General features: G+C 35.4%; 1 protein-coding gene across 5 annotated transcripts in view; it reads right to left on the bottom strand.

Moving 5' to 3' along the window:
• The window catches only part of CSMD3 (CUB and Sushi multiple domains 3), a 1,246,643-nt gene that overhangs the window by 873,433 nt on the left and 345,612 nt on the right, over window positions 1–27,598 (bottom strand). For all 5 annotated transcript variants that reach the window (XM_032316321.1, XM_032316320.1, XM_032316319.1 and 2 more), the window contains exon 5: window positions 17,445–17,652. In XM_032316321.1, the coding sequence (XP_032172212.1) occupies window positions 17,445–17,652 (208 nt within the window). The remainder of the gene's footprint in view (window positions 1–17,444; window positions 17,653–27,598) is intronic.

The raw sequence follows: 27,598 nt of genomic DNA on the forward strand, positions 1-27,598 counted from the left end.
GAATGAAACCATTCAGAAGAATATCCTGTGAAAATGAAGAAATTTGACATATTTCAAAGTTTATTAAAAGAACTCAACCTAAGCTATTTGTGCTTTAAGAAACATATATACCAGCATATGATAACATATATATATGCATATATATACATATATATCACTACAACCTTATACTCTATTTCACAGATTTTTGAATTCTCAATTGTTTCTTTTTATGCAAGTTCTCAAGAATAAATGACTAACTCAGAGATAAAACATATGGATATTTTCTTTGGGTAAATACATAGTAGTGGAATTATCAGATCATATGGTATTTCTTTTTTTAATTTTTTGACTGTTTTCTTTTCTTTTAAAGATTTACTTATTTGTTTCACACACACACACACACACACACACACACACACAGAGAATGAACAAGCATGCACAAGCAGGGGGAACAGGAGAGGGAACTGAGCAGGGAGCCTAGGTGGGGCTGGATCCCAAGACCCAAAAATCATGACAGAAGCCAAAGACAGACACGTAACGGACTGAGCCACCCAGGCACTGCACTCCCTTTTATTTTTGAGATTTATTTATTCATTTATTCATTTATTTGACAGAGAGAGAGAGAGAGAGCGCAAGCAGAGAGAACTCCAGACTGTTTTCTGTAGTGATTATACCAGTTTACATTCCCACCAAGAGTGCACAGGTGTTCATTTTTCTCTACATCCTCCCCAACACTTGTTATTTATCTTTTTAATTCTGGCCATTCTGAACTGTATCTCATTGTGGTTATGATAATGTATAAAGGTGCTGAATCCCTATGTTGTACATCTGAAACTAACATAACACTGTACACCAACAATACTGAATTAATGAGTTAATGAATGAATGATTTAAAACTAATAGATAAAACCAGTGTACTTAGAAGAGGCAAATTCTATCAGAAATCACTTCTTTCCCTCTCCAGGCTGTATTCTATCAATACCGTCAACCACTACTGTCCTAACATCACATGAACCAGCAATGACATTGCCTGTCTTTTCATACTTGAATCTAAGTTGCTAAGTAGTGTTATAAAAATGTGCAAGTTCATCAATTGTTGAAACTGCAGACTCATCTTGTAAAATTCCAACTGGATCGAAAATGCTGCCCACCAATCCTTCAATTTCCCTAGTTATTTGCATTTTGTTGTTGTTTTGTTTTCATATTCTCTAAGGAAGATATTTTAAATATTCCCACTCTCTTCAAGTATCCTAAACTATCACCTCCTCTCACTTTCAGCAGATGACTTTGCCTCTTTCATCAAGGGAAAAACAGAAACCAAATGCTTCTCTTGAGATAGAAATCTCAATTTCAGTACACCTATGAAGGTAAATAGAGATACATTTGTTGCTTCATACTCTTCTCATCAAAATGGAGTGGTATTGCCTCCTAAGACTAAGTCACAGGTTAATAAATTACGAAATAAATAGGACAAGCACTAGAATTTATGGTGATATTAAAACAAGCAAACAAAGATACGGGCACCTGGGTGGCTCACTCTGTTGGACATCTGTCTTCAGCTCAGGTCATGATCCCAGGGTCCTGGGATCGAGTGCCACATCAGGCTCCCTTCCATGAGAGGAGCCTGCTTCTCCCTTTCCCTTGCCTGCTGATCCCCCTGCTTGTGCTCGGTCAAATAAATAGATAAAATATTTTTAAAAAACAGATGAGAATAAGCAAGAAGAATATTAGAGTTTGGAGTTTCAGAGTTGTAGTGGCTCTGGGTAAACTCATAGGAGTTCTTTATTAGAGAGGAGATATGGAGAGCAAGGGATAATGAAAAGTATATACTAGGACTTCCTCATGGATAACAGAGACAAACGAGCCATGCTTGATTTCTGTGGATTAAATAAGATCATGAGGAACATCTGGGTGGCTCAGTGGGTTAGGTCTCTGCCTTTGGCTCAGGTCATGATCTCAGGGAACTAGGATCAAGCCCCGCTTTGGGCTCTCTGCTCAGCAGGGGGCCTGCTCCCCCCCCCACCTCTCTCTCTCTGTCTACCTTTCTGCCTACTTGTGATCTCTGTCTGTCAAATAAATAAAATCTTAAAAAAAAAAAGATTATGAAATTAGTCTACATTTCATATACTCGACCTCTGGTTTACCTTTAGAGATTGTACAATTTTACAGTCTTTACAAAAAATCAGAAAATAAAAACAGTGTAATCAGACATGATATCTTCTTTCCTTTGAGGTTAAAATGTATCTTTAATTAGTGCCTTCCATAATTAAAATATTTTATTTAGTTAAATGAGTGTCTGAAATTTCAAAACAGATTAGGCATTCATTTACTTCCATGTATATAGGGATATTTTAAAAATGCAAGTTATTTAATAAAGATGTAACAGTGAATTTAAGGTCTGGTTATTAAAGGTATAAAAACATCACCAAATGATTTTTCTTCTTCACACTAATAATTAGAAGGATAACTTCAAATTTGTTATAAAAAACTCTGTAAAATAAAAATTAAATATTTTAATTTTATATATAAATATTTCTTTATAAGTCCAAGACATGGGATACATCTAACAACTAAAGGTTCTGCATCTTAAAAAAAAAATCAAAGATGCTGGGGCACCTGGGTGACTCAGTGGGTTAAAGCCTCTGCCTTTGGCTCAGGTCATAATCCCAGGGTCGGGATCAAGCCCCGCATCGGACTCTCTGCTCAGCAGGGAGCCTGCTTCCCTTCCTCTCTCTCTGCCTGCCTCTCTGCCTACTTGTGATCTCCGTCTGTCAAATAAATAAATAAAATCTTTTAAAAAAATAAATAAATAAAAAATAAATCAAAGTTGAAATACCCTAACTCTAAATGGAACTGGTATTGTTATAAACCCTTGAAAATGCTCTCTTGGGGTGCCTGTCTGACTCACTTGTTTAAGCGTCTGCCTTCTGTTCAGGTCATGATTCTGGGGTCCTGGGACTGAACCCCACATCCAGCCCCACATCGGGCTCCCTGTTCTGCAGTCTGCTTCTCCCTCTGCCCCTCCCCCTTCTCATTTTATCTCTTTCTCTTTCTCTCTCTCTCTCTCTCTCAAATAAACAAATAAATAATGAAATCTTTTTAAAAAAGAAAATGCTTCTCTTAGTAATCTCATATTTGTGTTAATTCATCTTTCACATATCGTTAACTCTGTTGTAGCATCTATTCAACAAGCATAGAGTTTCGATGATGCAAGATGGATAAGTTATAGAGATCTGCTCGACCATACTGTGCCTATACTTAACAATGTGATATTGTACACTTAAAATTTTGTTTAGAGGGAAGATCTCATATTAAATATTCTTACCACAATAAAAGAAGGGTAGTTCAAAATTTACAGAATCATAATAGATATTCAATCAAGTTATTTTACCCCTATGGATAAGTAGCAATATATACAACTCTAGCTTCATTCCATGTTTTAATCTAATAATTGTCAGAAGAGAGTAAAAAGGAACACTTGTTTAATAGGATTAGTATCTGTGTTATTCATTTTCACAGGCTCAAGATTACAGCCAGTTTCCTTTGATTAATTTATTCTGTTTAGTTAGACAATTTATTAATCCACTAGCACAATCTTTGTGCTATTCATTACATTTATGTATACCAAATATATATGTATATGTATTATATAATTAGCTTAATTAGTTTGGTGTATCATGTTAATTTGTCCTTCAACTTTTTGAATGTTTAGAAATATTTTGGCTCTGTGGGATGCTCACAGGATGGTAATATGACACAGTCACAATACTGATTAAACTAAATGTATTGCTTTAATTTCTATAGCAATGCATTGGAATCATGCCATTTACAGATTTCCTGATTCTATACCTACAGAATGTAAATCACCAGATTTGTGTGGGAGCTGGGAAATCTGCACTTTAACAAACACCAAGGCAACTCTGATATACACATTATAAACTCCATTTGAGAAATACTACTAAATGTGGAACTATTAGCACACATGTAAAATATATATAGTATATATGTCATATAAATCTCTCTTGATTTCAACCAATACTTCATGACTTCCAAATTCTTCCTACTTCAACCTATCTGATGATTAAATTATAATTAAATAAAATTAGTATTAAATTAAATATAATACCAAGTTATATATAATATTAAGATATATATAATATGTTAAAATATTACATTGTTATAATTTATGTAATCATTAAGATACACATTTCCAATTTTGGGGTTGGGGGGACATAGACATTTCTGTTGGAATCCTGTGTAGCCTTCAACCATATACCCTACAAAACAAACTCATTTTTCCTCTGGTTCCAGTATACAATTAACTTGTCTTCCCGACCTTTCTATTATTATGTCTTTTCTGTCATCTAATCTGAAAAATTACAATTGATTATATAATCCTTTATTACATCTGAGAAACACAGTAATTCATTTCTCTTGGTTCAAGTTTTTGATAATGATCCTTTCCCTTTATTTTAATACGTGGAGTTTCCAAATTGATTAAATTCCTCTCATAATACCTCTGTCATGGAATAGTCCCCGACCTGATCTGACCTCTTCATTTTCTTGATCTGTCTCTCTCTAATGACTGTGATTTTTCCCACTTCCCTTCCTTTCCCAAGCAGATGTTTTAAAGGGAGGATCACTTTCACTGCCTCTACTTCCACTTCTCTTTCCTCCTGAAATTCTCTCCACTCTCTCCATCACCAATATTTTTTAAAGATTTTATATATTTACTAGCGAGGGAGAGAGAAAGAGATAGCATAAGCAGGGAGAGGGAGCAGCAGTCTCCCCTCTAAGTAGGGAAACCAGTGTGGGGTTCTATCCCAGGATCCTGGATGCAGATGTTTAACTGATTTAGTCACCCAGGTTCCCTACCACCACAATTTTCTTTACTTTTCTTTTCTTTTTTTTTTTTTTTCCCACTCTAGAGGTCATTCCCCTTAGCATGAACAAATAGTTTTACTGCTCCAATTAAAAAAAAAAAAAAGCCAGGTAGAGAGGCAACATGGCAGAGGAGTAGCCAACTGAAATGCCATCAGATCCCAGGAGTTCAGCTAGATAGTTATCAAACCATTCTGAACACCTACAAACAGGAGATAGAAGAGAAGAAGAGCAGCAAATAGGAACAGAAAATGGCCACTTTCTGAAAGGTAGGGCATGCAGAAAAATGAATCCAAAGCAACTGGAAAATAAACCACGGGGTCAGTGGCTGGCTCCTGGCAAGAGGTGGAGCAGTGGAGCACAAAATCAAGACTTTTAGAAATCTGCTCCACTGACAGACATCACTCCAGAGGCTAAGCAGGGGATGGAGCCTTCGTGGAGACAGTGTGTCTCAAGTCCTGCGGGGTCATAGAAAGATTGTGGGTGTCTGAGTGTGGAAGAGCTTCCAGGTATCAGAGTGGGGACGCCAATTGCAGAGACAAATCTGAAGAGTGGGTTTTCAGATCAGGGTAACCTTAAACTGTGATCCAAGGCACAGTTGGGCAACTGCTCTTCAAGCAGGGCCCCCACAAGTGGCAGATCCAGAGAGACTGACTTTCATCCTCCAGGATGAGCAGGAGAGCAGGTATCTGCTTTGCTTGGAGACCCCAAATGGGGTTGTGCACCAGAGAAAGAAGTGTTCAGTCACAGGCTGGTTGAGCACAGAGCACAGCCAGAGACCAGGGAGACATGGGTGACTGACTGATTATCTCTGAGGGTGCACTGAGGAGTGGGGCCCTGAGCTCTCAGCTCCTCCAGGCTGGAGATTGGGAGGTGGACATTTTCATTCCTGTCCTCCAAAGCTCTACAGAAGTGTTCAGGGAACAAAAGCTCCTAAAGTGAACACGAACAGATTACTTAGCCTGGTCCCTGGTAAGGGCGGTGTAATTCTGCCTCACCCAAAGACATTTGAGTATCACTACAACAGGCCCTTCCTACAGATCAAGAACATCCAGCCAAGACCAAGCTCACCTATCAAGGAGAAGAGTAGAACTCAAGAGCTATGGGAAAGCAATGCATTGAATTCATCGCTTTTTCCCCATGATCCTTTAGTCTTGCAAAGTTAAATTTTTTTTAATTTTATTTTTTTCTTATTCTATTTTTTTAACTTTTCCTCTTTCCTCCTTTAAAGTTTCTTAACTAGTTTATCTTCATAATACCATTCTTTAAAAAAGTCTTTTTAAATCTTCATTGTTATAGTCATATTTTATCCATTCATTATATTTAACTGTATTTTTTATACTTATAGGATTTTTTTTTCCTAAAAAATTTTGGGACACAATTTCTTCTAATAGACCAAAATATACCCTAACCTAGCACATGGCTTTGTTCTAGTCTCCACACCAAGCACATTCCCTCCTCTTTTTATTTCTTTTTCCAACCAACTTATCAATTCCTCTTTTAGAATTTTTTTAAATTTCTATATTTAGAGTCATATTCCATCCCTTCATCATGTTTACCCTTATTTTTGTATATATATGTTTTTCTTTCATTAAAATTTTGTGAGATAGTTTCTTCTAAGAAACCAAAAAAACCCAAAATCAAGTGGGTGGCTCTGTTCTATTCACCAGTCTATACGTATGTATGTATGTGTGTATGTCTATATATATATAGACATACACACACATATATATGTGTATATATATATATTCTTTTTTAATTTTAAATTTTTTATTTTTATATCTTTTTCCTTTTCTTCTCCCCCTTAGTTTTGGATCTCTTCTGATTTGGTTAGTGTACGTTCTTCTGGGGTCTTTGCCACCCTTTCAGTAATTTATCCTCTCATTCATATATTCTTATTGGATAAAATCACAAGGCAGAAAAACGCACCACAAAAAAAAAAAAAAAAAAAAAAAAAAAAAAAGCAGTACTGACAACTAGGGACCTAATCCAATACGGACATTGGTAATATGTAAGAACTAGAGTTCAGAACGATGATTCTCAAGGTGCTAGTTAGGCTCAAAAAAGGCATGGAAGATGTTAAAGAAAACATTTCTGGAGAAATAAAATCCATTTCTGGAGAAATAAAAGAACTAAAATCTAACAAAGCTGAAATTTAAAAAACTATTAATGAGGTTCAATTAAAAATGAAGGCTCTTACTGCTAGGATAAATGAGGCAGAAGAGAGAATTAGTGATATAGAAGACCAAATGATGGAGAATAAATGAGCTGAGAAAAAGAGAGACAAACAACTACAGGACAACAATGGGAAAGTTTGAGACATACGTGATACCATAAGACAAAACAATATTAGAATAGTTAGGATTCCAGAAGAAGAAAGAGAGAGGGGCAGAAGGTATATTGGAGCAAATTATAGTAGAAAACTTCCCTAATATGGCAAAGGGAACAAGTATCAAAATCCAGGAGGCACAGAAAACCTCCCTCAAAATCAATAAAGAAAGGTCTATGTCCCATCATCTAATAGTAAAACTCACACGTCAGTGACAAAGAGAAAATCCTGAAAGCAGCTTGGGACAAGAAGTCTATAACATACAATGGTAGAAATATTGGATTGGCAGCAGACGTATCCACAGAGATCTAACAGGCCAGAAAGAACTGGCATGATATATTCAGAGCACAAAATGAGAAAAATATGCAGCCAAGACTACTATATCCAGCTAGGTTGTCATTGAAAATAGAAGGAGAGATTAAAAAGCTACCAGTACAAAGAAAAACTAGAAGAATTTGCAAACACCAAACTATCCCTACAGGAAATATTGAAAGGGGCCCTCTAAGCAAAAAGAGAACCTGAAAGCAGTAGACCAGAAAGAAACAGAGACAATATAGAGTAACAGCCACCTTACAGGCAATACAGTGACACTAAATTCATATATTTCAATAGTTACCCTAAATGTAAATGAGCTAAATGCCCTAATCAAAAGGCATAGGGTCTTATAATGGATAAAAAACAAGACCCATCAATATGCTGTTCCCAAGAAACTCATTTTAGACAAAGACACCTCCAGATTTAAATTGAGGGGGTGGAAAACAATTTACTATGCTAAAGGACATCAAAAAAGCTGGGGTGGCAATCCTTATATCAGATAAATTAGATTTTAAGCCTAAGACTAGAATAAAAGATAAGGAAAGACAGTATATCATACTTAAAGGGTCTATCCAACAAGAAGAGCTAACAACTTTAAAGATATATGCCCCTAACATGGGAGCAGCCAACTATATAAACCAATTAGAAACAAAATCAAAGAAACACAGCAGCAAATAATACAATAATAGTAGGGGACTTTAACACCCCCTCAATGAAATGGATACATATACAAGAAATGAATAATAGGAAATAAAGGCCTTAAATGTCACACTGGATCAGATGAACATCACAGATATAATCAGAACATTCCATCCCAAAGCAACAGAATAGACCATCTTCTCCAGTGTACATAGAAAATTCTCCAGAATAAATCACATCCTGGGTCAAAAATCAGGTCTTTGTTGGTACCAAAAGATTGGGGCATTCCCTGCATATTTTTGGACCACAATGGTCCAAAGCTAGGACTCAATCACAAGAGAAATGTAGGAAAGAACTCAAATACATGAAGGCTAAATATCATCCTATTAAAGAATGAATGGCTCAACCAGGAAATTAAAGCAGAATTGAAAAAAATTCATGGAAACAACTGAAATGAAAACACAACTGTTCAAAATCTCTGGGACACAGCAAAGGTGGTCCTGAGTGGAAAATAAATAGTGATACAAGCCTTTCTCGAGAAACAAGACAGGTCTTAGGGACAAAATCTAACCCTACACCTAAAGGACCTGAAGAAAGAACAGTAAATAAAGCCTAAACCCAGCAAGAGAAGAGAAATCATAAAAATCAGAGCAGAAATCAATGAAATAGAAACCAAAAGAACAGTAGAACATATCAATGGAACTAGGAGCTGGTTCTTTGAAGGAATTAATAAGGCCAGACTTATCAAAAAGAAAAGAGAAAGGACCCAAATTAATAAAATCATGAATGAAAGAGGAGAGATCACAACCAACACTAAAGAAATACAAACAAGTATAAGAACATATTATGAGCAACTATACGCCAACAAATTTGACAATCTGGAAGAAATGGATGCATTCTAGAGACAGATAAACTACCAAAATTAAACCAGAAAGAAATAGAAAACCTGAACAGACCCATAACCACTAAGGAGACTGAAGCAGTCATCAAAAATCACCCAACAAACAAGAGCCCAGGGCCAGATGGCTTCCCAGGAGAATTCTGCCAAACATTTAAAGAAGAATTAATACCTATTCTCCTGAAACTGTTCCAAAAAATAGAAATGGAGGGAATACTTTCAAACTCATTTTCTGAGGCTAGCATTACCTTGATCCCAAAACCACACAAAGACCCCATCAAAAAAGGAGAATTACAGACCAATATCCTTGATGAAAACAGATGCAAACACTCTCACAAAATACAAGCTAATAGGATACAACAGTATATTAAAAGGATTATTCACCATGACCAAGTAGGATGTATTCCTGGGTTGCAAGGGAGGGTCAACATCCACAAATCAATCTATGTGATACAATACACTAATAAAAGAAAGAACAAGAACTGTTTGATACTCTCAATAGATGCTGAAAAAGCATTTGACAATGTACAGCATCCTTTCATGATCAAAACTCTCCAAAGTGTAGAGATAGAGGGTACATACTTCAATACATCAATGAAAAACCCACAGCAAATATCATACTCAATGGGGAAAAGCTGAGAGATTTTCCCCTAGGGTCAGAAACACGGCAGGGATATTCACTATCACCACTACTATTCAGCACAGTACTAGAAGTCCTAGCCTTGGCTTACAGACAACAGAAAGGAAAAAAAAAAAAAAAAAAAAAAAAAAAAGAATCCGAATTGGCAAAGAAGTCAAACTCTCACTTTTTGTAGATGATATGATATTTTATGTGGAAAACCCAAAAGACTCCATTCCTAAACCTCTAGAACTCATACAGGAATTCAATAAGGTGTCAGGATATAAAATCAATGCACAGAAATCAATTGCATTTGTATACACCAACAGCAAGACAGAAGAAAGAGAAATTAAGGAGTCAATCCCATTTTCAATTGCATCTAAAGCCATAAGATACCTAGGAATAAACCTAACCAAAGAGGCAAAGAATCTGTACTCAGAAAACTGTGAAATACTCATGAAAGAAATTGAGGAAGACACAAAGAAATGGAAAAACTTTCCATGCTCATGGATTTGAAAAACAAATACTGTGAAAATGTCTATGTTACCTAAAACAATCTACATGTTTAATGTAATCCCTATCAAAATACCATCCATTTTTTTTCAAAGAAATGAAACCAATAATCCTAAAATGTATGTGAAACCAGAAAAGATCCCAAATAGCCAGAGGAATGTTGAAAAAGAAGCAAAAGTCAGTGGCATCACTCTTTTAGATTGTAACTCTATTACAAAGCTATCCTCATCAAGATAGTATGGTACTGGCACAAAAACAGACACACAGATCATTGGAGTAGAACAGAGAGCCCATAAATAGACCCTAAACTCTATGGTCAAGTAATCTCCAACAAAGCAGGAAAGAATGTCCAATGGGAAAAAGACAGTCTCTTCAACAAACAGTGGTGGGAAAATTGGACAGCCACATGCAGAAAAATGAAACTGGACCATTTACTCCATAGAGTCAAAATGGATGAAAGACCTCAATGTAAGAAAGGAATCTATCAAAATCCATGAGAAGAAAGGAACCCATTAAAATCCTTGAGGAGAACACAGGCAGCAACTTCTTCAACTTCAGCCACAGTAACTTCTTAGAAACAAAGACAAGGGAAGCAAGGTCAATAATGAAATATTGGGACCTCATCAAGATCAAAAGCTTTTGCACAGCAAAGGAAACAGTCAACAAAACTAAAGACAACTGACCGAATGGAGAATTTATTTGCTAACAATATATCAGAATAAGAGCTAATATTCAAAATCTATAAAGAAATTATCAAACTCAACAGCCACAGAACAAACAATCCAATCAAGAAATGGGCAGAGGATATGAACAGACATTTATGCAAAGAAGACATCCAGATGGCCAAGAGACACACGAAAAATGTGCTCCACATCACTCGGCATCAGGGAAATACAAATCAAACCCACAATGAGATACCACCTCACACCACTCAGAATGGCTAAAATTAACAAGTCAGGAAAAGACAGATGCTGGCAAGGATGCGGAGAAAGGGGAGCCTTCCTATTCTGTTGGTGGGAATGTAAGCTGGTACAGCCACTCTGGATAACAGTATGGAGGTTCCTCAAAAAGTTGAAAATAGATCTACCCCACCACCCAACAATCACACTACTGGGCATTTACCCTAAGGATACACATGTAGTGATCTGAAGGGACATGTGCACCCAAATGTTTAGAGCAGCAATGTCCACAATATCCAAACTACAGAAAGAACCTAGATGTGCATCAACCGATGAATGGATAAAGAAGAAGTGGTGTACATATATACAATGGAATACTATGCAGCCATCAAAAGAAATGAAATCTTGCCATTTGCAATGATGTGGATGGAACTAGAAGGTATTATGATGAGTGAAATAAGTCAATCAGAGAAAGAGAATTATCACATGATCTCCATGATATGAGGAATTTGAGAGGCAGAGTGAGGGTTTTAGGGGAGGGATGGACAAAATGAAACAAGATGTGATCAGGAGGGAGACAAATCATAAGAGACTTTTAATCTCACAAAACAAACTGAGGGTTGCTGGGTGGAGAGCGTGTTTGGAGAGTGGTTGGGTTATGGATATTGCAGAGGATATATGATATGATGAGTGCTGTGAAGTGTGTAAGTCTAATAATTCTGAGACCTCTACTCCTGGGGCAAATAATACATTATATGTTAATAAAAATAAATAATAAAAAATCAAAATATTAAGCCAAACAAAGAACAAAAACCGAAAGTGAAAAAATAATCTTTTGGCTTTATTTCCTCCTTTAGTCCTATTTGTTTGTTCACCTTTGCTTGCAAAAATCCATGAAAGACTTATTTGTACTAATTGCATGTAATTTCTCTTCTCTAAAAAGCTCTTAAAACCACATCAATAAAGGGGCGCCTGGGTGGCTCAGTGGGTTAAAGCCTCTGCTTTCGGCTCGGGTCATGATCCCGGGGTCCTGGGATCGAGCCCCACATCGGGCTCTCTGCTCGGCAGGAAGCCTGCTTCCTCCTCTCTCTCTGTCTGCCTCTCTGCCTACTTGTGATCTCTGTCTGTCAAATAAATAAATAAATCTTTAAAAAAAAAAAACACATCAGTAAAATAGTCAACTAAAAAACTCCTTTCATCACAGTAACCAATAAGCTCCATATTATGAAATCCAGCAATTACTTTTGGAACTCATCTTATTAGCAGATCATCAAATTTGACACAATTGATCAGTTACTTCTTCCTGTGTTTTCTTCATTTGGCTTCCAGAGAACCACACTTTCCTGGTATTCCTCCTATCTCATCAACATTCCTTTTCGAACACTTTCACTTGTTCTTCCTAGTTTTCCTGACTTTTGGAGTGTCCCAGAACTCAGTTCTTAGCCTTTTCTTTTCTTTTGCTTTTTTTTTTCTTTTAATTTAACAATAACGTGCAATTCTAAACTTCCAAATTTAGTTCTCTACCCCACACCTTTAACGCTGAACTAATACCTGTGTATATTCAACTGCTTCCTTGACATCTTCACCAAAATACTTACTAGCTATCTCAAACTTAACATTTCAGAGTTCAGTTCCATTTAATCTTTCCATAAGTGTAATCAAAAGTCTTCCCAATATCAATGGATATTTCATCCTGTCAGGTCTTCAGAAACCTTAGAGCGAGCCTTACTTCTTAGAGCTATTGTTGCCTCTTCTTTTTCTTGAACTTCACATCTCATCAGGAAATTCACTTAACTTTATCTTGAAAGTCTGACAAATTTCATCATCTCCACTGCTATTTCATAATCCTAACAATTAAATTATCTTACCTAACTTACTGCACATAATGTCTATCTTTCTCCTTTTCCTTTCTATAATTTACTACCCACAAAGAAGCCAGATTGATCCTTCAAAATTAAGTTTGGTCACTAGTGTGCTCAAAACCCTTTAATGACTCCCCATTTCACTTAGAATAAAAGCCAAATATGGGTCTTGAGTTGGGCTCCATTAATTATTATTTTTTTCTACCGCTTTCTCGCATGCAACTCTTTTGCAGCCACATGACCTAGTAGCTATTCCTTTAACAGAAAGAGCTCCACTCTGGATTATGTATTTTGCTTTAAATGCATTTCTCTCAGGAAAGTTTATTGCTGAGATTTCTGGTTGGGTAATGCCCTTCCTTTAAGACTTTGCTCAAATCTCAACTTCTCATTTAGGTAACCTCCATCATACCACAATTGCTTTACTTACCTCTCCTAAACCTACCTCATCTTTTCTTTCTTACCATTCTCTGGACAGAATGTGTCATTAACTTATTTATATTGTTTATTGTCTCTTTTTCCCTGATAGAGCATACATTTATGCAAAAGCAAGCCTCTTCATTACTTTAGTTGCTGATGCCCTAAGAATAATGTCTGCCATGCAGTAGATATCCAATAAATAATTCCTGAATGATCACAGAATGAATGGAATTCTAGAAAGAAACAAAAGATTAAGTTTGAAAACAATTTTATTTTATTTTTATTTTTTTTTTAAAGATTTTATTTATTTATTTGACAGAGAGAAATCACAAGTAGACAGAGAGGCAGGCAGAGAGAGAGGGAAGCAGGCTCCCTGCTGAGCAGAGAACCCGATGCGGGACTCAATCCCAGGACCCTGAGATCATGACCTGAGCTGAAGGCAGCGGCTTAACCCACTGAGCCACCCAGGCGCCCCTGAAAACAATTTTAAAGAGCATCTAATCCAACTCTCCAACTCAAACTTTGTAAATAAGGTAATATCTAATTACTTTCCACCTCATTGCCCCTATTGTGGCACCTAGGCAGGTAATGCCAAATGCTATTTTAGTGTTGAGAGAAGGCTTGAACGTTTCAGAGGAAATAATTTCATCTACCAACAAACAGTCAAAGCTGAAACTGGAACTTGAGTTTCTTTGTGCTATGTCATTTTTCATTTCATTGCAATGCAATCAGTTGACATTGACTAGGCCTCATAAACTTTTATCATCCAGTAATAATTGACTGGATTCACTGCACTCCTGTTGGATCACACAGCGGTGCTGCTGACTATTGTTTAACAAACTAGAACTTACTGATTTACAATACACAGCTTGCAAGAAAGGCACTGGCAGGTAGTACTCTCTGGCCTGCACGATTATTGGGCTGGCTTGGTCATGTTGCCGAAGTTAAACACAGGCTATGCAAGGCTTGCCTCACTGCCTGAACTTCAGGAAAAAAATTAAAGTACAGTAGCCAATGCCAAGTCCCCAGTCCTTGAGTGAGGGACCTGAAGTCAAAAGAACCATTTATAATTTTTATGAAAAGAATGTGCATGTCTCCCTTACTCATATTCTCCTTTGAATTCCATTATGAGTTGAAAACATTATATGAGCAATGCATAGGAAGAACCAATGAATACCACCTGAAACATATTTTCTCATTTTGATGACCATAAATTAAAAAGACATGAGAACATTAAATGGTTTAAAGGAATTAGAGGGCCAGGATTAGACTTAAATTTTTAATTACTCACAGATCATTTTATACATCAATTCCATACCTAATACAATGAAAACAAATACTGTTTTGTCACAGTGAAGTGGCTATACACAGTATTATTAATTTACTGACACTATGTATCTTCAAACTAGCATTTATGGAAATAGAGTTTGGGTGTTTATGTAACTTTCTAGAAAATTTCTAAATGAACTTATTGTTATTATTTTATATATATCTATACCTATATATCTATATCTATATCTATCTCTAGGATTCTGACAAGTCACCTAAACATTCACTGTGTTGTAATCTGGACTCCTGGAACCAAACTGAGAGTTAGAGAAGAGAGGGAGGTGGGGAGATGGGGTAACTGGGTGATGAGTATTAAGGAGGGCACATGTGGTGATCAGTATTGGATGTTATACACAACTAATGAATCACTGAACACTACATCAAAAAGTAATGGTGTACTATTATGCTGGCTAATTGAACATAATAATAATAATAAATAAAAATAAATAAAAAATAAATAACAGTAAAACAATAAATTCTCAGTTACTGTTTTCTTCCTCACAAAGAGGGAAAAAAGTAAAGTGTCCCAGTGTCATTTAATTAGAAAATTCAGAAAAGAGCAATTTGTGGATCTGATGCTATTATTGGACAAGCTACATTGTTCTAGAAACTCAGAAACAAAAATAGATGTTCATATAGAAATGTACAAATCCTTACTAAGAATGCACAATCTGAAAAGAGAATGACTACATGAACATAAATAGGATATTATGATCCCCAAAATAAATGTGTTAGTTTCTAGACAAATTTGCTGGTTTCCAGAGCTCAGTGGAAACGAAGAAATGTTTTCTTGAATTTCCTTCTTTATATCTAGTAATCAAATATTTGGGGAGTTTAAAAACTCAGATTTTTAATGGAATCAGTTACATACTAAAAGATAGTACAATTATTGGAAAATTCCTGGCATTATCATCTACCTTGATATGACTCCAATATTTATCACTGTATAAGTAGCAATTTCTAAAACAAGAGTTTTTGAATTTGCTAACATTTTAAACCTAGATTCTGCTGGGTGTCGTTGCACTCGGGCAAGAAATTATCATGGGAAGTGTTAATGTTATGTAACTCTGAGTATTGACAGCCTGAGGGTAGAAGAGAAAACAAGCAAACAAAAAAAGTGGGTATGGCTAGTGTGTAACTTTTGTCTTACCTTCAAAGGAATATATTAGGATGACAGACCCACATGGTACTTTTGCTAAATCCCAGATAACTATAAATATATATATATATGTGTATATATATATATATTTATTTAAACATTTACTCAGTGTCCTTTCAGCAGCAACCCACGATATTTTCTCTTCTTTCCTCACACTTTCCTTCTCTGGTCTGTGTGATACTTTATTCCTCCTGCATCTCTAAATGCAATTCCTCTGTGCCCTTTGCAGGATAATCCTTTTAAGCCTGGGCTTTATATCCTGCTGTTGGTGCTCAGACTCAGTCCTAGTTCTCTCGCTCCTTCTCACTCCTCTAGCTAGCCAATATTATTGATGCTTATTTGTTCAATTACCTTAGATATCAACTACACCCTATCAGTTATGTTTCGATGCAGAACTCCTGAGTCATATAGACAGACATGGTTGTCTACAGATGGCTGTAATGGATCATCTCAAAGTAACCTTAAGCTAAATAGATATTAAAAAATAATTCTTAATATTCGTAGCATTCTCACTCCAAATTTGACCTTCCTTCAACAATTCCAAATCAGTGATTATCTCTACTGGTTTACCAACGTGTCAAGTCAGGAAATGATGTTTTATTTTAACACCACCTTCTTTTTACTCCTCAACCCCCTAAAGTTCTTTTCATTATGCCTCCTTAAATACCTTCTAACTTATTCTACTTTATTCTACTGCTTTATCTCCATCAATATCATTCTAATCCAGGCTACCATGATTTCTTCTTGGGTATAGCAATCACTTCTTCCTATAGCTAATCGAGCCTCACTTCAAATCAATCTTTGCACTTAGTAAGAATAATCATTTGAAAATTCACACCTCTTCATGTAATTGTATTTGATAAAACCCTTTAATAAAGTCCCTCTGTTCTTATCAAATCCTTTACATGGCTTAAAATGCCCATTCCAGTCTAGTGTTTACCAACTGCCTTACTATCAGTCTCATCACTCTTCACTCAGTGACTGATTCACAATCTACTTTACACTTCTATCCTATCAATGTATTCAGATTTTTAAAATAGTGTAATGAAATATTTTCTACTAAAAATATTATACCACAAAAGCATATTCTGAAAATTCTGCAGTTGCCATGAAACCATGACTTAAAGTCTGTAAAAAACAGACCATACTACCCCAGATCATAATGTTTAATTTTTGCCTTCAGATAACAGATTGAATAAAAGAACTATCTACAAAAACAAAGGCAAATTATTTTCCAGACTATTCAAATCATTTGAAAGGAACCACCAACTATGGACTGGCATGCTAAGAACATAACTATAGATTCCATTTGGAACTTTTCTTATAAAAGTTGTTCTTAAGCCACATTACTTTTCAATGACTGATAATTAAATATTGATGGAAAGTTTCATCCTTCAGGATTCCAATCTATTTGATGTATTAGTACCCTTATCTTCAAAAATATCCCTCAGCTTTGACAGTTGCCCCTTACAATTTTCCTGCCACTCTAAGTTCTTTTAAATAACTAGACCTTTAAAGGCCCTTACACAGCTGTTCTTGGATCCCCAGTCAGCCTTAGGCAATGACATCGATGTTCGGTTAGAACAGAAGCTATTTACTTACCATATTGTAGGTGGCTCAGAACCTTCTATTTCTAAGTAATCATACTTTTCTTCCATTTGGAAATCAGTAAATATGAGTGAAATTGTATCCCCAGGCTCTGCTACAATGGTCCAAGTGCAATCAGCATTGTTATGGTACTCATTAGGAAAACTAGGGCTTGAAATGATGCCACTGGATCCTCTCATCGTTCCTCCACATGCATCTTCAGCTGTTAAAAACAAGAACAAGATGTCCAGTTATAAGCCATTAAGAAAAATGAAATTAAAACAATTCTGTTGACAGTTTTGGATAAAAACAGCAGTCCAAATATTGTGACACAAAGTATATAGCATATTAATAAAGATTAAATAAAATGAGAAGTCCATGAAAACATTTTAAACACACATATAAATATAAACCATATCTTTATAATTTTATAATCATTAGTTAAAATATCAATGAAAGTAAGTAAAAATCTAAAGTTCTATTAGATCTCAGGATAACAGGACCAAGATTTCTTTTTCATTGATTAGGTGAGGAAGTGAATAAAACAAAACCAAATTTGTTCTTAAGGTCTGTTATGGGAAATCTTTAATCACTTTGTACACATTCATGGTAGGCTGAGTCTTATTTTTATTTTTTTAATGTAGGTATGTACAAAATAAACAATTTAAGAGAAAATATAATTTTTGTCAGTGACATTTTTCAAAAGCTTTTGAAAGTATTTGTGAAATTGTACTTTAAATAAAGATACACTGAGGAGCCTGTGTGGCTCGGTTGGTTGGATGTCCGACTCTTGATTTTGGCTTGGGTCATGATCTCCAGGTTCTGGGACTGAGCCTCACGTTGGGCTCCACACCAGGTCTGGAATCTGCCTGTGATTCTCTCTCTCCCTTCCCTCCCCTCCTTCCCCCACTTGCATGCATGCTTGAGCACTCTTTCTCTCTCTAAAATAAATAAAGTCCTTAAAATACATCACTTTTCTAGGAAACTTTAGAGAGAAATAATATAGTAATTAATATATCTTTGGTAATATATTCCTTATAACTCCGCCAAATAATGTAAACATATTTTGCTAGGTATTTATGTGATATATGTATGTACAATGTTATAAATAAATATGTACTGGCTTTACATTAGGACCTATGGTTCCCATTTTCCAAACAGGGCTCATGGGTTCTCCACAAGTCTACTTTTGGCCAATGGTGTATGCTAACAGAGGGAATACTTGACCATCTATGTTTAGTGTGAGATGTGTAAGATAAAGTTCCTTGTTTTATAAAGACATTGAAACTATAAAATTTGTTTTGACATAACACTGTTTAGGAAAGTCACATTAATAGGTTACTAGTTTACTTGTACAGTAAACTGTCTCAAGATCTAGGCAGTTATCTTGAGATACTCAGAAAGTTCCATCAATTTTAATCAAATGTTAGAGGGAGAAAATTGGCTCTATAATGACCAAATATTATTTGGTGTAATGACTTATACTCCATAACTTTACTAGAGATGGACAGCACCCTGTTTTAACTCCATAATGGGCCAGTGATAGCAAAATGCTTTGGTACCAGGAACATTATCACTATACTATATATATCAAATAACATTAGCTTCTTCCTGTTACTTTTTATGTATTTAACTATGTAATTCATAAATTGAAAACAGAAGTTTATTACTCTTAACAGATACTTAACTTTTATCACCCACTATTGTAAAAGTTATATTTATTTTCGTTGCATGCCCTTTCTATATTTTTAAGTTTTGGGGGTTAATTAGAAAGAGGAAGTGGTCCTATCTAGACTATGAGGCATATTACTACAATTTTCTTGACAGAACACCCAGTGTCTTCCCTCAGTATCTTAACATTAACCTATGGTAAGCATGTCCTTCTGTAGCTTACCCTGACCCCAAACTACCTCTACTCTTTGTCTTCTCAGTACCAACTCCAAGATTGGGTAGCACTTTGGAAATAAAATGTTACACTATCATGTATTTGTAGTATAACTAGTACACAGCCTATTCAAACCATAGCTCTATGAGCTATTTATTTCCATGGCTCTAGATACAATCCCAGGTAAACATATATTTCAGTTAACATAAAAATTTTTAAAAATCCTTTTTTATTCAAAAATCTCAGTTCATTGATTAGCATGTCTAGTGCTGGGTACTTACAAAATAATTGACTTCTTTGGGTTAAGTTTCTTTGCTCTCCCTAGTTTGGGCTTGTGGCAGATGGGGCAAATACAAGGCAGAACAATGAGCTCTTCTTCTCTGTTCTCCCTCCTAGTACTTTTGTTCATATTCCTCTACTCACTGAGCATTCAGTGATTCCTCCTGGAGTTGGTTGTGGAAGAGATTGGGGGACATGAATTGTTTTACTTGTCTGAAAATGATTTGGTACCATTTTCTAGGATTTTTAGCAGATGATTAAGGGAAGATGGTTCTTTTGCTCATGAACCTTTATGGGATCCTCAGGGGTGTCCCATTCTGTTCCCTTGTTGTGGGGGAATGTGTCTATCTGTTTGGCAGCCTCCATTTCTCCCTTAAAACATGAATGTAGAATAATTTACTTCCATCTTCTTTCCAACTACATCTCCTCATTTTTCCAGGTGAGCCTCTTGGGAAGGATCTAAGACAATTCAAGAGAACTCCCTCACAAAAGTCCTGCGTTTGGTAAAATGAAAACATACCTCATTTATTCATCCTCTGTGGAAATGAGGTTTTTTCTCACCTGCAGCCTTATGACTTTACCATCAACATTTAAGTATTTCAACCATGGTTTAATAATACTATACTGTTTCCTCAAACCTACAGGTCACACAAATCAGTTTCTTTGCATGGTTTCCTTGAAGTTTCTGCAAGCTCACAGAAGAGAGAAATCAACCCAAACTCCTAATACAGGAGATGGATCACAATTTGTATAATAGCTCTCTCTAGGGACATTTTTAATTTACAGCAAAATAACCTCAATCTGAAAGTATGAATGACTTATACTTAAAAACAAGATGGGAATGCAGATCTTCCAACACTGAAACCAACATTCTTGCCAATTCTCATATCAAGTTCTTTGTTATGCACTCCTGTTTATCTCTTATCTCTATATAGATACTGTCATAGAATCAGCATCTGACAAAATCGTGAAATAGGTAATTTACTTTTGTATGGGTTAGATATATAATAGTTTGGCTAGGTGGCCCTACTTGAATGCTATAATCTTTGCATTGTGATTTGGCCTAGTTTTAATACAATATTTGTAAAAGCCAATACATTTCCTATAATCATAGATTGTTTTAGCGAATGATATTACATAAACTAATTTTTTTTAAATTTTATAACAGAGTTGGAAAAAGTGGAAGGCAGCATTAGAATAAGCCATGAAACCCTTAAATCCAGTGCTGCACTTTCTCTGCTGAGTAACATTGCCTGGTCACGGGTCAAAGTGAGTTGGTCTTTGAGTTCATTTGGCACCACCCTGTTCTGGCCACTAGGCTTGCCTGCTGGATTAATGTTGCCTGCAAGATCTTTTGTCCAGCAGTTCACAGAAAGAGCAGAGTCACTAAGTTTGTTCACGAGAACCACTTTTTAATAGATTCCAGACACATAAGGGATCATGTTGGTTATTTGTACAAATCTGTGAATTTTGAAGTGAATTCATTTAGCCATCTGTTCAAAACATATCCATTGTGATCTATGAGGTACCAAGGGGGACTGTGTTAGTCTCTCAGGCTATAGTGATGATCAAAAGTTAGAATAATCTCTGCCTTCATTGAGCATCCTGTCCAGTAGAGTGTGAGGTTCTAAACAAATGACAAACACTTAAAGTTATATTTCTGTCAGGCACTGTGAATAAAAAGCATTTAGTACTGATGTCATATGGTGGTCTTTGAACTAATTAGGGAATTCAGGAACACAGACTCTCCGAGGAAGTGACTGGAACACTGGGTGTTATATATAAACAATGCATCTTGGAATACTACATCAAAAACTAATGACCTACTGTATGGTGACTAACATAACTTAATTTAAAAAACTTTAAACATTTTAAAAAAGAACCTGAAACTTCAGATTTGAAACCTGAAAGGTGAATAGTAATCATTAACTAGATGGGAAGCAGAAGGAAATGGGTTCTGAATAGGTATACTGAAACTTTCACTGGAGAAAGCCGGCATTCTCCAAACAAAAAGAAAATCCGTGCTGTTTCCAAGATAGTGGGGGGCTATGTGGTACTAAATACAGTTAGTTGGAAGGGCAGCTAGGGCCTAGACCTCATAGAACCTTTCCAACAAGCTTTTGGAAATTCTTTAGAGCTATGGAAATTTATTGATGGGTTTCGGCAGAAATGACATGATTTGATTTGGGTTTTGAAAATATCGTTCTGGTAGCTCTTTGGAGTTGACAGAAAAATAAGAAAATAGCAGATCAGATTAAGGGGTTGGATCAAGAGTTCAGGCAAATTTTTCCATGCTTTGTTGCTTCCTCGAGATAAACAATCTCTTGTTTTCAGTGTTGTAGTGTATTTTTACCTCAGTTCTTCAAGAGATTAGTTTGATCTCTGTAGGCATTTGGGAATAAATAGCATCATGACCAAATAAATTAGAATACTCTTCTTAGGCCTATTTTTAAGAATATTTTTTTTCACCTAAAGAGTAAAGCAATATGATTGACTATCTTGGATTTATCTTGTAGTTAACTAGAAGTTGTGTTGGCTTCAAAATGTGGTTACTTATCATATACAGAATATAGTAGATACTAAAAAGGTTGGTTATTTCTCTACTCTTGTTCTAAGACAAGTGCATAGGTTGTAAGATTGAAAGTATGCTATTTTAAAAATATACTGGATGATGGAAAGTTGCATGTTAAGAAGCTTGCAGTCAATTTATTGTACAACAGGAAGAAAACAACCAGTTTAGCCAATAGAATCAATGAAGAAAATGTGGTCTTTTAAGAATAAGCTTTTTTTTTTTTAAATAATTATTCTGACTTGGGACTTACTCCAACAGCATGGGGAAAATACTATTAACTCTCTTTAATTCTTAATGTACTAAAATCTATTGATAAAAACTATGGCTGTTAAATTTAAAATTCTATTAAACCTAATTTTTCTTGTTTGTAATAATTAAAACATCATCAAATAACTTTTACTTCTTTAAAATAACTGAATTTATGTAAACTTGGTAAACAATCTCTTTAATCTCTCACCGATCCAGCAGGGAGAAAAGTCACAAATAAATTTAAAAATTAGTTGTATTTAAGGGCAAATATTAAGAAAAAATGTTTAATATTTTTCCACAAATATATTTTTCCTAAAATTAAATTTTATTTACTGTCCATGTCTGTGACACTCATTTATATACTGAAAATACCAGACTTTGTTTTGGCTTTGGTTAGGAGATGATACATTTCATTTAAGATCTTGTAAATTGGAACTGCCACAAAACATGACAGTAAAAAAAAAGCATAAAAAAAATACGTTAACACTTGAAACAGTTTTTTGTAGTACATCTTTGCAGATATTGATCTCATACTGTGCTCTGCCCTACTATAAGTTTCTTCTGAAATAACTTAGGGATGGGGTACAGGGGTGTTAGGAAATGGGCTTGTTTATCAAAAAAGATAAATTAACTGTAAATCTTAGAAAATGAGTACAGTTGGTGAATTCCAGATGCTAAACATTCAATCCATATCAGACTAGATCATGGGAAATTTTTTGCCACTCTCCCTTGTTAAATCTCAACCTTCTATTAGCAGTCAAGTAAAACTGACATCTACATAGATTCTTGTTCCTTTGTAGACAGGCATCACTGTTGTACCTCTTAATTAGACAAACTATTTAGATATTACATTAATTAATTATCTATTATATTACATAGTAGAGCAGCTGTTCCATCTCTGTGACTCTCCTTGTTTACATTTCGTAGTTCAGCCTTATGCATCTTCATGTTTTTTTTTTTAATTTTATTTATTTATTTGACAGACAGAGATTACAAGTAGGCAGAGAGGCAGTCAGAGAGAGGAGGAAGCAGGCTCCCTGCTGAGCAGAGAGCCCCATGCAGGGCTAGATCCCAGGACTCTGGGATCATGACCCGAGCCGAAGGCAGAGGCTTTAACCCACTCAGCCACCCAGGCGCCCCTGCAACTTCATGTTTAAGGAGAAACACTTTTCTCATAGAGAAGAAAATTGAGCAACAGGGTAGTTAAATTGTACATCTTCTAGATTGGTAGTTTTATGTTTTTCAAGGCACAACACATAATGCTGCCCCAAGTTTTAAGGAAGAGAGTACATGTTTTGTGATTATAGGGAAAACCGAAGTGTCCTTATTTTCATTTCTCAGTCCAGCACCTTCAGCTTCTTTCATATCAAAACAGATAAAATTAAATTCATCTTAGAATCACATTTATAATAACTTGAAGAAGAAAAACACTCATCATTCATCCAGATGAACACTTTATGGAAAGGGAAAGCTAAGCATAATGGCACTCAGAATTGTTTATTCCTAAATACTCACATATGCTTTAGAGGAAGTATCTTTTCTTAATTTATATTTACCTTCCTAAGAGACATGTTTAGAAAATGAGGAGGTGATATAATGCACTGAGGAAAGTAATTAATAAATATGTGGATTTTGACTTTAATATTTAGCTTAAAATCTCCAAATAAGAAAGAAAAAGCATCCATTCAATGATAATTTAAATTATTTAAAGATTTGGAGGAAAAAAATCTTTCACTCAAGTGGGAGCTATGACACAGTAACAGGGAGCAAATTTACGAGCCTTTTTTAAAAAAAATAAAAATTAAAAACTAAGCAAAATAAGTTTTTTTGTTTTTTTTTTTAACATTGCATTAGGGCCATACAGAATTGTGACTCTCACAAAGGAGAGGAATAAAGGAAGAAATCCCTAGAATTGCCTGGCTTTCTGTCTAGAAGCACATTAGGGACCAAGGGATTATCAGTAGAACACGATGCTCTCCTTGAGCTAAGTAGACAGTGTTCAGGGACCATGACATCCCCATAGTTGTAAGACAGGATTCAGAGAGGGAGCTCCACCAAAAAACAACTCACAAAATCTGCAATGTAGCACCCTGAATCTTTGCTAAATATGAGCAAATGCACATAAAGGGGGAAATTCCATGCAGACAGGCAAAAAGAGATGAAGAATCTTTGTCCTAAATGGCTCTAAGAGAGCACACAGGGTTGGGTATTTTGCAAATTCCTCCAGCTAGGATAGAGAGTTGTCTTTAAGTAACCAGAGTATTCAGTAGCAATTCAGCAGGGATGAACTTCATTAGAGGGGCTAAACAATCCCTAGAGCAAAGTTTCCTCTAGAACTGCCATAACAAAATTTAAAAACAAACCTCAAAGACACTCTCTGAACCTAATGTAACTTAGCTTTATATCAGGAGAAAATCCAACATTCTTTAAAAGATGAAAACTTAATCCAACACTCAATAACTTAAAATTCACAATGTTCAACATCCAGTAAAAAAGGAGGAGTCATCTCAAGAGGCAGAAAAATACAACCCATTACCAAGAAAACTATTACTCAATAGAAACCAAACAAAAATGATGGAGATGATAGAATTATTATAATTTTGTTCTATAATTTAAAGCAAGGCTTAGCAAACTACGTATCAAGCTCTATCTGAACTATACCCTGTTTCGTATTGCCTAAGAGATAGGCATGACTTTTATAATTTTAAAGAACTATAAAAACAGATGAAAAACAAAAATCAAAGATAAATAAATAATAGAGACCATAGGTACAATGCAAAATCTGAAATATTCATTACATAAACCATTACAGAAAAAATAAACACAGTGAACATAGTGAAAGTTATAGTATATAGTATGTATATAGTAACCATATAAAACTTTAAGAGACAAAATACATATTATTCTAAATGAAAATAATTGCTTAATAGGGCTTATAACAATTAGATACTACAGAATAAAATATATTGAACTTGACGGCAGGGCAACAGAAACTATTCAAAATGTAGGAAAAGAACAGAAGAACTTTAAAAAGAATTTCCATGTAGGAAAATATAAAGCATGCTCACATAAGTAATACTGAAGTTCCAAAAGGCAGTGGGGCAGAGTGGAAGCATGGAAAGCTATTTGAAGATATAATGGACAAAGAAAAATCCAAATTTGATGAAAATTAAACACCTACAGATGTAAGAGGTAAAGGGTTTTTGGCATCCTGGTATGGCAAAGACAATTAGCTAAACAGAAAAATTCCTTTTTTTTTTAAGTTAATTAAATTTTTTATTGTGTTATATTAGTCACTATACAATACATCATTAGTTTTTGATGTAGTGTTCCAAGACTCATTGTTTATGTACAACACCCAGTGCTCCATCCAATACATGCCCTTCTTAATACCCATCCCCAGGCTCAACCATCCTTCCACCCTCCTCCCCTCTAAAACACTCAGTTTGTTTCTCAGAGTCCACAGCGTCTCATGGTTCATTACCCCCTCTGATTTCTCACGCCCCCCACTTCACTTTTCTTTTTTTTTTTTTTTTAAAGATTTTATTTATTTATCAGAGGGAGAGAGGGGGAGAGAGCGAGCACAGGCAGACAGAATGGCAGCAGAGACAGAGGGAGAAGCAGGCTCCCTGCCGAGCAAGGAGCCCGATGTGGGACTCGATCCCAGGATGCTGGGATCGTGACCTGAGCCGAAGGCAGCTGCTTAACCAACTGAGCCACCCAGGTGTCGCTTCTTTTTCTTTTCCAAATGTTCTCCATGTTATTCTTTATGTTCCACAAGTAAGTGAAACCAAAGTGATAATTGACCCTCTCTGTTTGGCTTACTTCACTCAGCATAATCTCCTTCAGTCCCGTCCATGTTGATATAAAATTTGGTTATTCATCCTTCCTTCTGACTGAGTAATTGTATAGATGGACCACATCTTCTTTATCCATTCGTCTGTTAAAGGGCATCTTAGCTCTTTCCACAGTTTGGCTATTGTGGACATTGCTGCTATAAACATTGGGGTTACAGATGGTCCTTCTTTTTATTACATCTGTATCTTTGGGTTTAATAACCCGGAAAGCAATTGCACGGTCACAGGGCAGCTTTATTTTTCTTTTTTTGAGGAATCTCTACACTGTTTTCCAAGGTGACTGCACCAACTTGCATTCCCACCAACAGTGTAAGAGGGTTCCCCTCTCCCACTCTCACATGTACTGTTGTAACCAGAGGTAGCTGCTCAAATAGACCAAATATTCTTGTGCTTCCTATATCTAGGTTCAGCCATGCAAATGAATTCCGGTGAACAGTCAGTGGCATGAGCTACCACTACAAGTTCTGCCTATGAAAACCCACAAGATCATACACTCTCTTCTTTACTGCTTATGTTATCAGGGTATTGTGCCCCAAGTGACCTTAGCGGTCACAGGTTGGTTGAAGACTTTTTTCCACATAGGTACTTGAAATCTCTCTCTACCTTTAATTTTTAAACATTATAAAGGCAGGGATGGTATTCATTTTTGTCCACATAATATTTCTATTATTTAAAAAAAAGATATTGACATATAGTGTAGGTTTATATGAATGTACTGAATTAAATATAAAATAAGTAAATGAATAAATATGATTATTAGAACTTATCATGAAATTGGATTTGATCTGTGGACTATCTCTCTGTAGAGTAGAATAAAAAGAGAATCACAAAGAATATATCACTATTCCAAAGCAGAGGAATAGTACGGTAATTGCAGCAGAAAGTCAAAATTGAGTAGAAAAATGAGAGAAACTGCTAAATCAATTTTAAGAACAAAATGTATGTTGCATGGCAAAAGCTTCAAAATTGAAAGGGCACTTAATTGAAAAGCTTATTGCTATTCAGCACCTAGAGGGTGGGAGTGAGTCAAGTTTTAGATTTTTCTCCATATTTAACTTCAATAAAGTGTAACTTGATTATTTACAGAACCATACACTAGAATATTCAAGAGAATCAATGATTCTCTTGATTCTCAATCTAATGATTCTCAATCATTAATCAATGATTAATCAATCAGATTAAATATACAGCTTAATGTATGTACTTAGAGAGACCACTTATACACAGGCAATAAACAACATATCAGTATCAGTATCTGAATAGGCACTGAAATTTTAAAAACATCTCGAATAGAATAAATATTCAAATATTCAGAAATAAAAATTCT

The sequence above is a fragment of the Mustela erminea genome, chromosome 16, assembly GCF_009829155.1.
Source record: "Mustela erminea isolate mMusErm1 chromosome 16, mMusErm1.Pri, whole genome shotgun sequence".
NCBI classification, from domain to species: Eukaryota; Metazoa; Chordata; class Mammalia; order Carnivora; family Mustelidae; genus Mustela; species Mustela erminea.